Genomic DNA, 15,396 nt, shown 5'->3' with positions numbered 1-15,396 from the left:
TACAATAGAGGTTGGGAAATTTGACCTGTAGAGCAAAGATGCCTTGCTCTGCATTGTTATAGTCTGTGAAGTAATACTTCTTTTGATATTTTTACATAATCAAAAAGTCAAAAGGATAAAATTTTTTGATACATGAAAATGATATGAAATTCAAGTTTCAGCGTCCATAAATAAGTTTTATTTAAACATAATACATCATGCTCACTTGACTATGTATTGTCTATGGCTATTTTCATGTTATAATGGCAGAGGTGAGTAGTTGTGACAGAGACAATATGGCTCACAAAGTCTAAATAAAATATTTACTATCCTTTGGCAGAGAAGTTTGCTGAACTTGGAAATAGATTGGGCAACACAACTAACAGTTTTGATCTAAAGGTTATAAAGAGGACACTACACTCAGCTGCAAGATACATGCCCTTTTGAATCATACACAGGCTTTTTTAAACACTTGCCCATATTTGAGGCTATACATCATGTTTCAACAAATTTCAAAAAATTGGTTAAAAATCAATTATTAGGAATGCCTGCGTGGCTCAGCGGTTGAGCGTCTGCCTTCAGCTCAGGGCGTGATACTGCAGTTGCGGGAACGAGTCCTATGTCGGGCTCCCTGGAAGGAGCCTGCTTCTCTCTCTGTCTGTGTCTCTGCTTCTCTCTCTGTGTGTGTGTCTCTCATGAATAAATAAATAAAATCTTTTTAAAAATCAATTATTAAAAAACCCTAGAAACACTTCATAGTTTTGGAAATTTACAAACATATTTAAATACCTTGTGGGTCAAAAAGGAAGTCATTATGGAAATTAGAAAGTATTTAGAGCTAAAAAATAATGAATATACTAAATGGTATTTCTTTTGAGATGGGAGAAGCACTTCTGGAATGGCAAGAAAGGACCTTTACAAAGCCATCAGAACAGTAATAACACTGGAAAAAAATTATCAAAATCAACTCTTTCAGAACTCTAGAAATAAACCAAAGAATTGCAACAATCAGCTGAGCCTCAATAAGAACAACTGCTTTGTGGTGTCATAACTTGCCCGGTTCTCATCCTCCATCTTCCCCTATCTCCAGCCCTGCAGTAGCCTTGCGAAACAGCAGCCTTGGAATCATCTAGCTGTGAAAATCAACAGTGTGGCAGCCACTGGAGGGGAGCAGAGTCCTGGAATTCTCCCTAAAAGCCCCATTCCCAGGGACTCATCACTGTTTGACAGCTCTGAAAATTCCCTGAAAATCCTCACTCTGACCTGAGTCAGAATTCACTCATTGAAAGCAACCTCTTCCCGGGGCCTTTGTTGAAACTATCAGTGGCAATTATTCAGAATGTCTCAGGCAGCAGCAATAGTTGGGGGCAAACAAAAGGCTGGCCTAAAAAACTTAAAAGGAAAAGCTAGAGAATGAGATAACTGTAAGGACTTTGAAAAACTGACATTTTCCTGGGAATCTAGAAGGCCACATGCACATGCAGGATTGTACTCATGTCCAGGAAAGACCCAAGAAACACCGAATCTCTCAGGTCTGGCTGACCTTGAGGCTAAGGCTACTGTCTAAGCTGAAAGTGATGAAGAAATGCCCCAATAAGCAAACAAATCCCCTTGGAATGGGGAGCCCATGGTTTGAGCATGTAAGGAAATCCCTGCCTAATCACTAGCTGACCACTAAGTTAACAGAACAGAGACTTTAGTAGCCATACATGACAAAAAAGAGAGACTTGCAAGAATAAGTTCAGGAAAGCAATAAACAAATTAAACAAACAGCAATAATAGCAACAATAACAAACACTGGGGGTTGGGTTCTTAGTTTCAAAGTTACTGCAAAGCAAAAAAGATTAGAATAAGAAAGTTCAGCAAGATTTCAAGATACAAAGCCAAAATTAAAAAAAAAATCAATTTTATTGGTATACACCATCAATGAACAATCCAAAAATAAAGAAAATAATTCCACTTATAAGAGGATCAAGAAGAATAAAGCACTTAGGAAGAATTTAACAAAACAATTGTTAATAATAATTGTACACTGAAAACTACAAAAAAGTATTGAATGAAACTGAAGAAGACCTAAATAGAAAGGTATCCCAAGCTCATGAATGAGAGACAGTATTGTTAAGATGTCAATACTCTCAAAATGTATCTATATGTTCAGTGGGATCTCTATAAGAAAAATCCCAGCTGCCCCTTTGCAGAAATTGATAATCTGATCCTAAAATTCATACAAAAATGCAAGAATAGTCAAAACTATATTTAAAAAAATATGACAAATGTGGATGACTCAGACTTCCCAATTTCAAACTTACAAAGCTATAGTAACCAGGACAGTGAGATGTTGGCATAGGATAAACACATACATCAGTGGAGCAGGAATAATAATCTAAAAATAAACTTTAACATTTGTAGTTAATTGATTTTTGACTGAGTGCCAACCAAGTCAATGGGGGAAATAATTGTCTTTTTAATAAACTCGAAAGAATGATTTTGGACCCCCATTGGATATGTCTCATTTCATATAAAAAATTATATAAAAATGGATGTAAAAACCCCAAATGCAAGAGCTAAAAATTTAAGACTCTTAAGAAGAAAATACGGGAATAAATCTTTGTGACTTTGGATTACGCAATGACTTCTTAGATATAACACCAAAAGCATGAACAACCAGAGGGAAATAAAACCAGATAAATTGGACTTCAACAAAATGGACACCATGAAAAGACATCATCGGGCATGTGGAAAGATAGCCCAAAGACTGGGAGAAAATATTCGCAAATTATGTATCTGATTCGTATCTGATCAGGAATTTGTATCCAAAATATGCAACGTATACTTTTAACTCAATAAGAATAAGACAAATAATCCATTAAAAAATTGGGGAAAGGATTTGGGGTTGTTTTTGTTTTTTTTTTTTATAATAAATTTATTTTTTATTGGTGTTCAATTTGCCAACATACAGAATAACACCCAGTGCTCATCCTGTCAAGTGCCCCCCTCAGTGGGGAAAAGGATTTGAATAAACATTTCTCCAAAGAAGATATACGAATGTCTACTAGGCACATGAAAAAGTATTCAACATCACTAACCATTAAGAAAATACAAATCAAAATCAAAATAGGATACCACTTTATGCCCAGTAGAATGGCTCCGAACAGAAAATAACAGTGTCGGCAAGAATGTGAAGAAATAGTAATTCTCATCCATACTGGTGAGAATGAAAAATAATGCAGCTGCTTTGGAAAACAGCTTGCTGGGTGCTCAAAATTAGAAACAGAGTTATTATTCTAGCAATTCCACTCCTGTATATTTACTCAAGAGAAGTGAAAATGTATGTTCACACAAAAGCTTGTACAGAAATGTTCATGTCAACTTTATTTGCAATTTCCCCAAAGCGGAAACTACCCGTAAGTCCATCAATTGATGAGTGGCTAAACAAAATGTGATGTATCCATGCAACAGAATATTACTCGACCATAAAAATGGAGTGCCAACACAAGTTGTAACATAGACGACCCTTAAAAATATTATGCTAAATAAAAGAAGCCAGTCACAAAAGGCCTTATATTGTATGCTTCTCTTTATATGAAATGCCCAGAATATGTAAATTCATGGTAACAGAAAGTAGATTGGTGGTTCTAAGGCCTTGAGTGGAGGGGAAAACAGAGTGTCAGCTCATGGGTACTGATTTTGGGGAGAGAGTGAAGGGAAAGATGGATAAATAGAGCACAGGGGTGTATATTATTGTAGTGGTAGATTTACTACATTTGCATTTGTCAAAACTCTTAGAGCTATGCAACATGAAGAATGAACCCTAATGCAAACTGTGGACTTCAGTTAATAATAAAGTATTGATATTGGTCCATCAGTTGTAACAAATGTGTTTAAAACAGGGAAAACTAAGCCAGGTAGAGAGAAGGTGTAGGAGAATTCTGTACATTCTGCTTATTTTTTTCTGTAAACCGAAAATTACTCTTAAAACATAGATTCTGTTATTATTATTATTATTTTTAAAATTATTTTTAAAGTGAATATGTCATCTTGAATGGATGGACTTTAAAGAAATCTGGAGCACACCATGCTGGAGGTGGGAGCCCTTTGGAACCTGGCTTGGCCCTAAGAGAAGTGGCTACTCTTACATCAAGTCCTCTCCTATCAAAAAAGGAGGGGAGCTTTGGAGCTGGGAAGTTTGAAAGTTGTGAGGATGCTTTCATTCACTTCAACCAAGAACCTTTTGCTACTGTTAAAGGAAAGTCTATTTCACTAAATTTTGAGTAACCAAAAAGAGAATTCGGTTTGCCTCTATATAAGGTTACTGGTTACTGGGGCGGGGGGGGGGGGGGGGGGATGTGTGAAACTGATGAACAAAGATTACATTTTGGTCTCAGATCACTTAAGTCATATGAGAAATTGAGAAAAATTAGCAATACAGGTGCCCACACTCCAATCTCAGCTCTTAGTAGCTGAGAGAACTTGAGGAAGTTATTTAACCCCTCTGTGTCTCAATTTCCTTGTCTATAAAGTGGAATTATTAAAATATATATCACACAGGGATGTTCTGATTTAATACTTTAAAAGTATTCAGAACTGTGCCTGGTACACAAACACATATCTCCTACTTATAAAGATCTCTTACAAATAAATATGAAAATAATGAACATTCCAGTAGTAAACCGAGAAAATGTGTGAATAGAAAATTCACAAAAAGGAAAAAACCTGCTAAATGTTTTATCTCACAAGTAATAAAGAAATGCAAATTAACAGAATAGTAAGATTATTAATTATCTATCAAATCAAATGGAATAAGATTAAAACAATAAGGAAATCCAACATTAGCAAAGGTATGAGGAAGCAGATATTTTCTTACTGCCCTGGAAGTAGGGGTGTAAATCGAGAATATCTCTGAGGAGAGCAATTTCATAATTTAGGTTATGGCAGGCACTACTGATTGCTTAATCAATCGTTACCCAACTTCTTTTTCCCCTTTCCCCTACTAGAAGTGCTATCTCCTGAAAAAAAATCCAGAAGTGATCAGACCCCTAAGTTCCCTAGCTAGCGCCAGGTCTAGTCAACAAGATGTATAAGGGAAAGTCAGCTGGTGGGGGAAAGGGGTGGAATCTGAAAATATTTTCCTCCTTGATAAGAAGACACTTTAAATAAAGTTCTCGTGTTCACTCTCTTTGCTTTTTGCTTTGACAGTTACAATATGAGAACCTCATGCCTAGAGCTGGTGTGCCCTCTTGCAGCTCAGGTCAAGAGAACTAAAGAGATGCCTACTTAGAACCTTGACATCATTCATCTGCTCAACTAACCCTAAAACAGTAGCCCAGGCATTAGAGTTAGTGTCATATAAGAGTATATAAGGACACTTTTACTAAAAGAAAAAAGCAGTTCACAAAACAGTGTGCAATGCTGTGATTCCAATTAAAATGTATATATGTGTGTACATGTGAGTATATATGAATATATTCATAGAAAAGATGAAAAGTATCAGAAGACTTATTAAATCCATTATAAATTGAGAAACTTCAGTCATCACCTTTCTTTGGGATGACAATCTCTGACGGTACTATTTCTGACTTCTGCTGAGAAACTGTGTCCATCAAGTCTCCGCTGTGAGGGCTTGGTGGCATTTCAACAGGAGGACAAACAGGACCTGAATCAGGACTATTGCTCACAACACCATCTGCAAAGAGAATCTGATGGAAAAGTAAAAGTTCTTGTATTTTCAGAAGCCAGCAGAGACTGGTTAACATTTAACACTGCGTATCAAACTGACATAGATTAAAATTAATCCAAAGGAAAAATGCTGTTTGCATATTACAGGACGGTAGCTTTGGCGCTCAGAGACTAGAGTCCCTTAATAACCAGGATGATGATATTATTTAATTATTTAATATTTTCCATTTACCTTCTATTTAGTTTCTTTTCTTTTTATTTCTTATCTTTTATTGGATTGACTTGAGTTTTTATCATTTTTTTAAAATATTTGTTTTATTTTTATTTTCTCCATTTTATGCAACTGGAAAAATAGCCGCTCTATTTCAGCTTCTATAACGACTACATTTAAAACTTTGCCACAGGACAGCCGCGGCCACTCAGCGGTTTAGCGGCGCCGTCAGCCCAGGGCCTGATCCCGGAGACCGGGGATCGAGTCCTGCGTCAGGCTCCCTGCGTGGAGCCTGCTTCTCCCTCTGCCTGTGTCTCTGCCTCTCTCTCTGTGTCTCTCATGAATAAATAAATAAAATCTTAAAAAAATAAAAATAAAACTTTACAATATGTTTAAATGTTTAGTGTCTACCAACATGTACCTCTAGTATGTGTCCCATCTACAGGTATCATCTATCCAGATCAGTATCTATACCTACCAATGACCATGACAAGACCCAGCACCAGGGCTGCTAATGAGAAACCTAATGTTCTTCTAGTTCTCATTCTGCAGTAGGTAACCGGTTTCCTTTAGGAAGTGTTTGGGATTGTCTATCTCTGCCATCCCAAAATTGCACTCTGACATATCTAGATGATCTTTTAAAGATAGTATCAATCCTGCTTGCCAATTGGTTGTCCTGTTTAATCCAAAGTTGTTGTTGTTGTTTTAACTCTGGGAAAATTCCCTAGATCATTTCCTTCATTATTTTCTCCTTCACTCCCACTATTTTCTTCTTCTGGAGATTGTATTTTTCAGATCCCTTTTCTACATTTCTTAACTTTTCTCTCCCTTATAATCTACTTGCCTGTCTTAATTTTTCACAATCATTTTTTTAATAAATTTTTTAAAATTTATTTATGATAGTCACACACAGAGAGAGAGGCAGAGACACAGGCAGAGGGAGAAGCAGGCACCATGCACCGGGAGCCCGAAGTGGGACTCAATCCCGGGTCTCCAGGATCGCGCCCTGGGTCAAAGGCAGGCGCCAAACCGCTGCGCCACCCAGGGATCCCTTCACAATCATTTTTCTTCTCGTTTTTTTTTCTCCTATAAAATTTTTAATTGAAGTATATTGACACACAACATTATATTACTTTCGGGTGTACAACTCAGTGATTTGACACACAATTGTAATTTTTAATATATAAGAATATTTTTTCCACAGCAACTTTTTTATTGTTTTTTGCAGATTGCTAACCTCTCAAGTCTCTGCTTATATTATTTTTACTCTCAAGTTTTTTTGTCTGTTCTTATTTTTAGATGCTATTTCTTTAATTTTTTTTATTCTGTAATTTATTTTCATGCAGTTGTTTTTTCTCTAAGGTTGATGATTCTTGGGTGCGTGGTCATAGTTCTCTTTGAGGATCCCTTTTTACTTCCTCTGGTCACAGAAGCAATTTCCCTATGATCATTGGGGAGGGATTGAGCTGGGCATATGACTTCCAGATATTGTGATTTCTGGTTCCCATCCTCCCGATAGTAGTGAGTTACCTGGGACACTAACTTGATTTTCTGGGTGCAGAGTTCCATCTGAGAAATGTATGTGTTAGAACTTCTGATTGTTAATTTTGCAGCAGTTTTTCTCTTGTACATTAATCTTTGCTCTTATTTTTCCATCAGTTATCTCATCTGATTTGCAATTTCTAGAAATCCTCCTAATCTTCTTATCCATTGATGGTGCATTTTGTTGTTTTCCAGTACTGTTATGAATTTATTATTTAAAGGTATTTAAAAATTATTCTAAGGTGCCTCGAGAGGGAGAGTAGGTAAACACTGTGTTTAGTCTGCAATCTTGGATCATATATAGAATGAGTTTGTTTGTATCCTGTGTTGCACAGAAGACTATACATTTCTCAGTTTGTCATCTTAAGTGTCACTCCATTTTCAATGAATTGTCCCTCCTGCCTACCATGATATTGCTCTTTACCCATAGCATGTTTGTATTTCACTCTGTAGCAGGAAGGAGTATTATTTATCTAAAATTCTTTTACCTGTGTGGATCCATCCAACATGTATTTGACAACAGTGCCTTGCCTGGTGATAACTCTTGATGCCTCCTGCTCCACTGGCGGCATCACAGTCTTGTAGAACTCATAGTGCTTCACCTTCTGGGGGTAGCTCTGCCGGACCATGATGTCCCAAATGGGTTCCTCATTCATAACATTCAGATCTTAAATAAAAAAAACAAAGGAAGGAAGAAAGCCTCACTGTGAACTGAGTAATGCTATGTAGCTGGCATTTTATCTTTTTGCTTAATTTTTTTCATTCTTCTGTTTACATCTGAATAATAGGGCAGTTTCCATGCCATGACAGATAGACCAGAGCACTGGCTTTTTGCTACTTTTGTTATAGTCAAGTGTAGTAAATAATATCATCTACAAGTACTTAATAGGTACCTTCTCCACATATAAATCATTCTTCTAATGAATTCCAGGACATTTCTGACAGAAGTAGGAAGGAAGCAGAGTTTTGCTGTTAGATGTTCCCTATTCTCTCTCCTTTGAGTAAGCTCTTGCCCCTGCATGCACAATGCTCTCCTGGTGTCCCCTAGTTGCCTGGAGCACCAGGGGAAGTTACTCAGGCTTGCCCTTCCTAAATCATTCATCATCTTTCAAAGTTAACATAATCCCCTCATCTTTAACCAAATCCAGATTCTGCTCAAGGTTCTACTCTTAGCTGGCTATTAAGGAGAAAAGCACCTAATAAGTTCCTTCAAAAAAAAATTATTATTGAGAATTTCTGGCATACAGTAACTATTCAGTTTTTGCTGACTGAATACTTTCCTCTTCTGAACTTATAAAGTGGTTTATCAACATGTAATGATGGCATTTCAAGGATTATATCAAGCTAATAGAAATATATTTCACAATGAGGGCCCCTCATGATACCCCCTAGGTCACAGAAGAATTAATAACAATACAATTATAACCATTTACTCAGATGTTATATATTTTAAATGTTTTGCATTTATTATGATTTCTGGTTCCCATCCTCCCGATAGTAGTGAGTTACTCAGCCCACCTCAGTAACTCTTTAAGAAAGACACTTTCACTTTCCAGAGTTTTAGATAAAGAAATGGAAGTTTGGAAGGGTTATAGCCTCTCCAAGGTCACACAGTCAGTAAGTAGCAGGGCTCAGATTTGAACTGGTCTCTATGCTTAACTATTTTTTCAGGTTGCAAAAACAACCACTTCTACCATTACCAAGAAACAAACAACTTCCCCCAGACCTAACACTAGAATAGTATGCTTCAGATTAGAAAGTATTTTCTCATTTAATACTTGTAACAATTCTGTTTAGTATATGACACAATTTTATAAATGAAGAAATTCAGGTGGAAAGAGACTTGTCCAAGGTCACTCACGAAAGTTGTCTTCTTGTACTATTGCCTTTCCCTTCCTCTGTCCAAGGCTGACCCTGATGAAAACATCGCTACTTTGGTATTTATGTTGACTTGAATTGGGTTATTCATAATATATGGAAGATATTTAAAAGATTAGGTGTTCCACGCAGAGTTGTTTTATTAATGAAAAACAACAACAAAAGGTGAAACAGGTGTTAAGATGGGGTTTGATAATAGGATCAAGCAAATAAGCAAACAATTATGGTTCTTATCTAGATATATCCCTCTTAGTATGCTCATAACATCTTTGTGGAAGACTCTTACTGGCCATTACACAGTCAATCCCATCCATCATGGAAGCCTGGACCACTAGCAATCTTTGGAAATTTCTTTGGAAATAAGGGTTCATGGCCTAGATAATGACTAATGAAAAACAAAACTGAGACAAGTCAGATCAACTGCAACATTAATTGCAGCATTAGTTCCCATTTTAATTTCTTTTCATTTGGGTGGCAAGTTAATACGACATTGAATTTGTTTTCAATTGCTAAACCCTTTTTCTTTAATAGATGCACTTTTCAGGTATGGTGACCATAAAGGAATTATAATATAGAGGGTATTTGGTTGTGAAAAAAAGTCAGGATCCACGGATACAACAAAACACTTATCAGATGAAGAAACATGGTCCAGAGATAGTAATGAAAGGGCCATATACAGAACTCAAGTCCCAGGCCAGTGCTTGCTTTGTTGCTTCTGCTAATGCTATTGCATCAGTGGGCCTCCAATAAAGTGAGATGCAAATTCAGTCACTAATGTGGATGCTCCATCGGGTTAATTAAAGAGGTCCTACTTATACTTATTTAGTGACCTTAATAAGTTAGAGCCCATGTACAGAAATAACAGACTTTATAAAATTATATTCTGATACCTGGAAACAAGACTAGTTTCCTACAACCACCTGACCTACTCTTGCCTCCACTTACTTTCTGCTCAGTGTCCTTTGATTTGATCAGACCAGCCAACTATTCTACTTGTGGCCCTTTGTAGAGCCAGGAGAACAGGGTCCCACCCCACAACAGTTGTTAAGAGCACTGGCTTTGCCATCACTGGACCAAGAATGAACTTTAACCTCTGCCACTTAGGAGCTGAGTGACCGTGGGCAAGCTAACGAATTTCCTGAAGCCTCAATCTATTTCATAAAATGGGATTATTAGAATTTAGCTTGCAATAGTTGTATTTTTCATATATATTAAGTACTTATTGCTGGACTCACAGTAAATGCTCAAAAAATACCAGTTATTATTAGCCAATTGTTCATTATTAACAAGTATTTTTAACTGGTAGAAAAATACACACACTTTCAATGGTGATTTAACTGTTTTCTATATGATTTTATTTGCCCTACTCCCTCCCTGCCCCATCCTGGCTAACACTCACCTGTAGACTCTTGCCCAATGAAGGTCACAAGGAGTCCACTGGGGCAAGACACATTTAGGTTTTGGAAGGTAGGAACATTAAGTGTCTCTTGTAAAACAAGTTCTGGTTCTACTTCTTCCTGTAAATAATTTAACACATGAATAATTGTCATTTTCTAAATGAGCTACTGATTTATTATGACTAGGCAAGCACTTGCTGAGAGTTTAAGATATGACTTGCCCAGGACCAGTGAGCCCTGCAATGGAGTACCTATAAAGATGCATGAGTCTCTATCTTTGTGCAATTTATATTCTGCTCATAGAATGGTACACAGACTTGTGAAACAAATTATAGTACCAAATGGTTAGCACATTTCTCCTCAAAAAAAAAAATGAAGGTACCAAAGTTAATGAGAATAATTAAGAAAGGATGATGGAGGAATTGGGGCTTGAAGTGGCCTTGAAAAATGCCTCTGTTTGCAAGTGTGTGTCGGCTGACCAACATGCCCGCTACTTACTTGGTGTATCTTTTAAAATTTGGGTGTTAAAGATGTTCTGCTGTTAGGATATGTGTCCTTATTTTTCTTTAATAAGCATGCATTACTTTTATAGTAAGTAAAAACAACTTTTAAAAAAGACATAAAAAGATTATTTATAAATAACTGAAGTTTGGGTGTGTCTACTTAAAAAATCCTAGTTAATTTTAGGTTAACTCTACCTGAATCTCTTCTTTGGTTACTTGTACTCTAGAATGAAAGTTATTTAGCTACTTCCATCCAACCCCTAATGATAATCATTTCTGTTTTTCTTGTTGGCTCTCTTTTGTTAGCCAATAAAATCATTCCAATTGATTCCCCACTGCTGCATCTGTAGTTTAACTAGTCTTCTACTATTGATCATTCAGGTTGTTCTGCCTTTGTTAACAACAAATAATAAAATCTGAATAGTTAGCTAAAAATCAATTAAAAACACAAAGCAAAATTAAGAGGAAAAAAATTATGAAGTTCTGTAAAATGAACAATAATGCTCAAAGACATGAACCTGCCATGACAAATCTATCATTAGACAAAAACTCAGTAATTATCTCCTACCCTCCCATTATAGTCACTTTTTAAAAATTGTGGGAGAACCGATTGGTTTGCTACCAAATTGCTTTCAGTCAAATTAATGAGTTATCTGGGCCTATTCTGCTTAACATTGTGGAGTTTTTACTAAATATGAGCCATGTGTCCTGACTTGAGAAAAGTCATCTAGTATAGCTAAATAAATATGATGCAGAGGCCAAGTAACATACATACAAACCCTACAACTTTTATTTAAAAAAAATTTTTTTTAAATTCAATTTGCCCTCTCTTAACTTTTAAAGGGCCAAGGTCTAAAATAAATAAATAAATAATAAATAAATAAATAAATAAATAAATAATAAATAAATAATAATAAAGGGCCAAGGTCTGAAATCAAGATCCCTGATCACTTTTTAACATGTTTTTTTTTCTAATAAGTTGAGTATATGTACATTGTACAAACTGTTCAGCTGTCCTAGTAAATGTTTCATCAGTGGTTTCCTTCTTGTCTGTATTCTTTTGATCTGTATTCTTGCATTAGAAACACATTTGGAGTCAAAGCCTCTGTGTGCATTTGGTGGCAGGTTAGAAGCTGAGGGTGACATGCTCTTTCACCAGAAGTGGGCTGGCCTTCAGTTCTTAACACATCAATAACCAAGCACAAGTCTACCAAATGGAAGTGTTCTCACTATTTAATTAGAGATATTCCTCTTTCAACTGTTCTTTATCTAATGAAACAAAATAAAGTATTTGGAGAATGGTAGGAACCTAAGCAACCAAAAGCAAAGAACACCCAAGAACTAGAGTGGAAAAAAAAAATGAATTCTTCATTCTGAGTTTAGAATGAAAGACCTGAGACAGTTTGTGTATGACAAAATGTCTCCTAATGTAGGGATCCAACTCCTGTGTGCAAATCTCTTCTTGTTCATTCAAAATGGAAACTTCAAGGAATGTTAATGCATCTGCATAATAACAAAATGTACTGAAATAACACTGTTGGCATAACTCATGATTTGAAAAAAGTTAAAATTGAGGTTGAAGTAGAGTTTAGAAATCCATGGCAAGTCTATGCACCTTTTTCTCTTCTTCTTTTGCGTGTTCCTCTTCTTTAAGAGATTCTTTGGGTTTATCTTTACCTTTTGTTTTTCCTTTTACTTTGCTTTGAGGAACAGTCACTATAAGAGGAATTACTGTTGTAGTAAGAGCTGATGGGATACTCAACATGGCTTCCAAAGTAGGATCCTTATCTTCTATAAAGAAAAAAAAAAAAAGGAGGCAACAAGTAAATTTTACATTCATATTTTATCTTTGTTAAATAAACATATAAATGTTTGCATCACAAACATGTGGCCATGCAAACATTTATACCAGTTGGCAACAATTTTTACCTTGCCTAATATAATTTTTCAGTTGGATAGACTTCAGGAGTAATGTAGTTGATTTCAAAATCAGAATTGAATTTAAAAAATCTGAGGTACTTAATACTTGGATATATTTGATTGAGTCACTTTTCACATGTTCTTGCCTTCCCATCTAGATTGTGAACTCCTAAAGACAGGGCAACAATTATCTATTTGAGAAATATTTACTGAGATGTTCCTTTTTTTAAAAAGATTTTATTTATTTGAGAGAGAGAGCGCGAGCGAGTGAGAGAACACAAGCTGGGGGAGAAGCTGAGGGAGAGAGAGAAGCAGACTCCCTGCTGAGCAGAAGCTCCATGCAGGGCCTGACCCCAGGGACCAGGAGATCATGACCTGAGCTGAAGGCAGCCGCTTAACCAATTGAGCCACCCAGGTGCCTCTATTGAGAGTTTCTTACAAGCAAAATATTTGAAGCAGTGGGTAATAATGACAAAAGAATATATAAAAGACCTTATGAAGCCAAAATAGTCTAAATAAGATTTATACTCAAATAGCTTTAATACCAGGATACATCAAATAGGAAAATAATAAGGGATACAAATAAGGAAATTCAGAAAAGAAATAGGTTTTTCTAGTTGAGATGACAAAAAGAAGTTTTAGAAGTTGTAGAAGACTGATTTTATTCTGGATCTAAAAGGAGTGTCAGAATTCTCAAAAGCGAGCTGATCTCTAAAGAAATTATGTCAGAATCATCTGAGCGTCACTTGCATCTTGAATTCTATTCGCCTCTGGGTTCCAGAATAATACTCTACCTGGATCTCCCCTTTCTTCTCTGGGCAATTTTTTTCTGTCTCCTTTACTGCTTCTTCCTCTTCTGTGAATCCTTAAATGTCATTAGGTTCCAGGGCTTTTTCCCTTGTGCTTACACAACAGAAGTTCTCAACTCTGGCTGTTCATAATTACTCATTGAATTTTTTTAAAAAACTCAGGCCCCCATCTTGACCCATTGAATCAGACTCTAGGGATGAGGCACAGGCATTTATATTTGTGAAAAATCACACATGATTGTGCTACACAGCCAGGACTGAGTACCTTTATTATACATAGTAGATCTGAGTATCTCACTCACTACTGGGGCTCCAACTGGCATCTACACACTGATGGCTCCAAAATTTACATCTCAAGGCATGACCTTTCTTCCCAGCATCAGATTCATATATCCAATTGCCTTTAGACACCCCCCCCCCCCGCCTTGAGGAACTGGAACCATTTCAAACTCAGTAAGTCTCTCCTCTCCTAGGAAAGGAAACTCTCCTATGTACTTGATCTCATTTAATTAACAATCAAGCATCTCATTTTCCAAGTTAGTGAGATTATTTGCATTTTCTCTTTTGGACTGATCTCATAAATCCAACCAGTCACCAAGCCATCAGATATTTCTCTTGAATGAAATACCCCTCCTATCTATTCCTATCTTACCTCATATTCTCATTGCTCTCTTACCTGATTTTCTGCAGCAGTTTCCAAACTGGCATGAGACCTCCAATACCATCATTTCAGTGTACTTTCCAAACTATCACTGAAATTATATTCCTAATATGAAATCCAATCATGTCACCTCCCATCCCTTACTTAAACACCTCTGATACTCATTGATCTTCTGGGCATACACTGCTGACATTCCACCAGTCCAGCCATATTCAACTTTTCACCTTTCTGTGTAGGCACCATGCTTTTACACAATTGTATGTTTATACACAAATGGTTCTTACTGTCTAGAATTACCTTTCCTTGTTACTTTGTCTGGATAGTTACCATTCATCTCTAAAGTCCCATTTCAGATGTTATACTTTCTGAAGTACTTTCTAACTGTCCCCAGTACTCTGTTTATATGTAATTTCTAGCACTTTTACAATTATTTCTCTATTTATGTTTTCTTTCCCATTAGACAATGAATTTTTAAAAAATATTTATTTATTTATTTATTTGAGAGAGAAAGAGGGAGAGAGAGAGGAAAGAATGGAGGGGGAGAGGGAGCAGGAGAGAGAGAATCTCAAGTTCTTAAATAGTACTATTATGTGCATCTTTTAAAAATTATATTTTTATAATATAGAAGAAGTAAAACATTACTTTTTTATTCACACCATAAACATTTTCTTTTTTAGAGTTTTATTTTAATTCCAGTTAGTTAACATACACTGTTATATTAGCTTCAGGTATACAATATAGTAATTCAACAGTTCCATACATCATCCTGTGCTCATCATGACAGGTGCACTACTTAATCCCCATCACCTGCTTAACTCAT

General features: G+C 36.1%; 1 protein-coding gene across 4 annotated transcripts in view; it reads right to left on the bottom strand.

The window, feature by feature from the left end:
- SPAG17 (sperm associated antigen 17) overlaps positions 1-15,396 on the bottom strand; it is a 219,701-nt gene that overhangs the window by 70,009 nt on the left and 134,296 nt on the right. For all 4 annotated transcript variants that reach the window (XM_072769595.1, XM_072769594.1, XM_072769598.1 and 1 more), the window contains 4 exons: positions 12,802-12,977; positions 10,686-10,803; positions 7,897-8,075; positions 5,516-5,675 (listed from right to left, as the gene is read on the bottom strand). In XM_072769595.1, coding sequence (XP_072625696.1) covers positions 5,516-5,675; positions 7,897-8,075; positions 10,686-10,803; positions 12,802-12,977 — 633 coding nt within the window. The remainder of the gene's footprint in view (positions 1-5,515; positions 5,676-7,896; positions 8,076-10,685; positions 10,804-12,801; positions 12,978-15,396) is intronic.

Source organism: Canis lupus, chromosome 12, assembly GCF_048164855.1.
Source record: "Canis lupus baileyi chromosome 12, mCanLup2.hap1, whole genome shotgun sequence".
Taxonomy (NCBI): Eukaryota; Metazoa; Chordata; class Mammalia; order Carnivora; family Canidae; genus Canis; species Canis lupus.
This window is presented reverse-complemented; position numbering and strand designations above follow the sequence as displayed.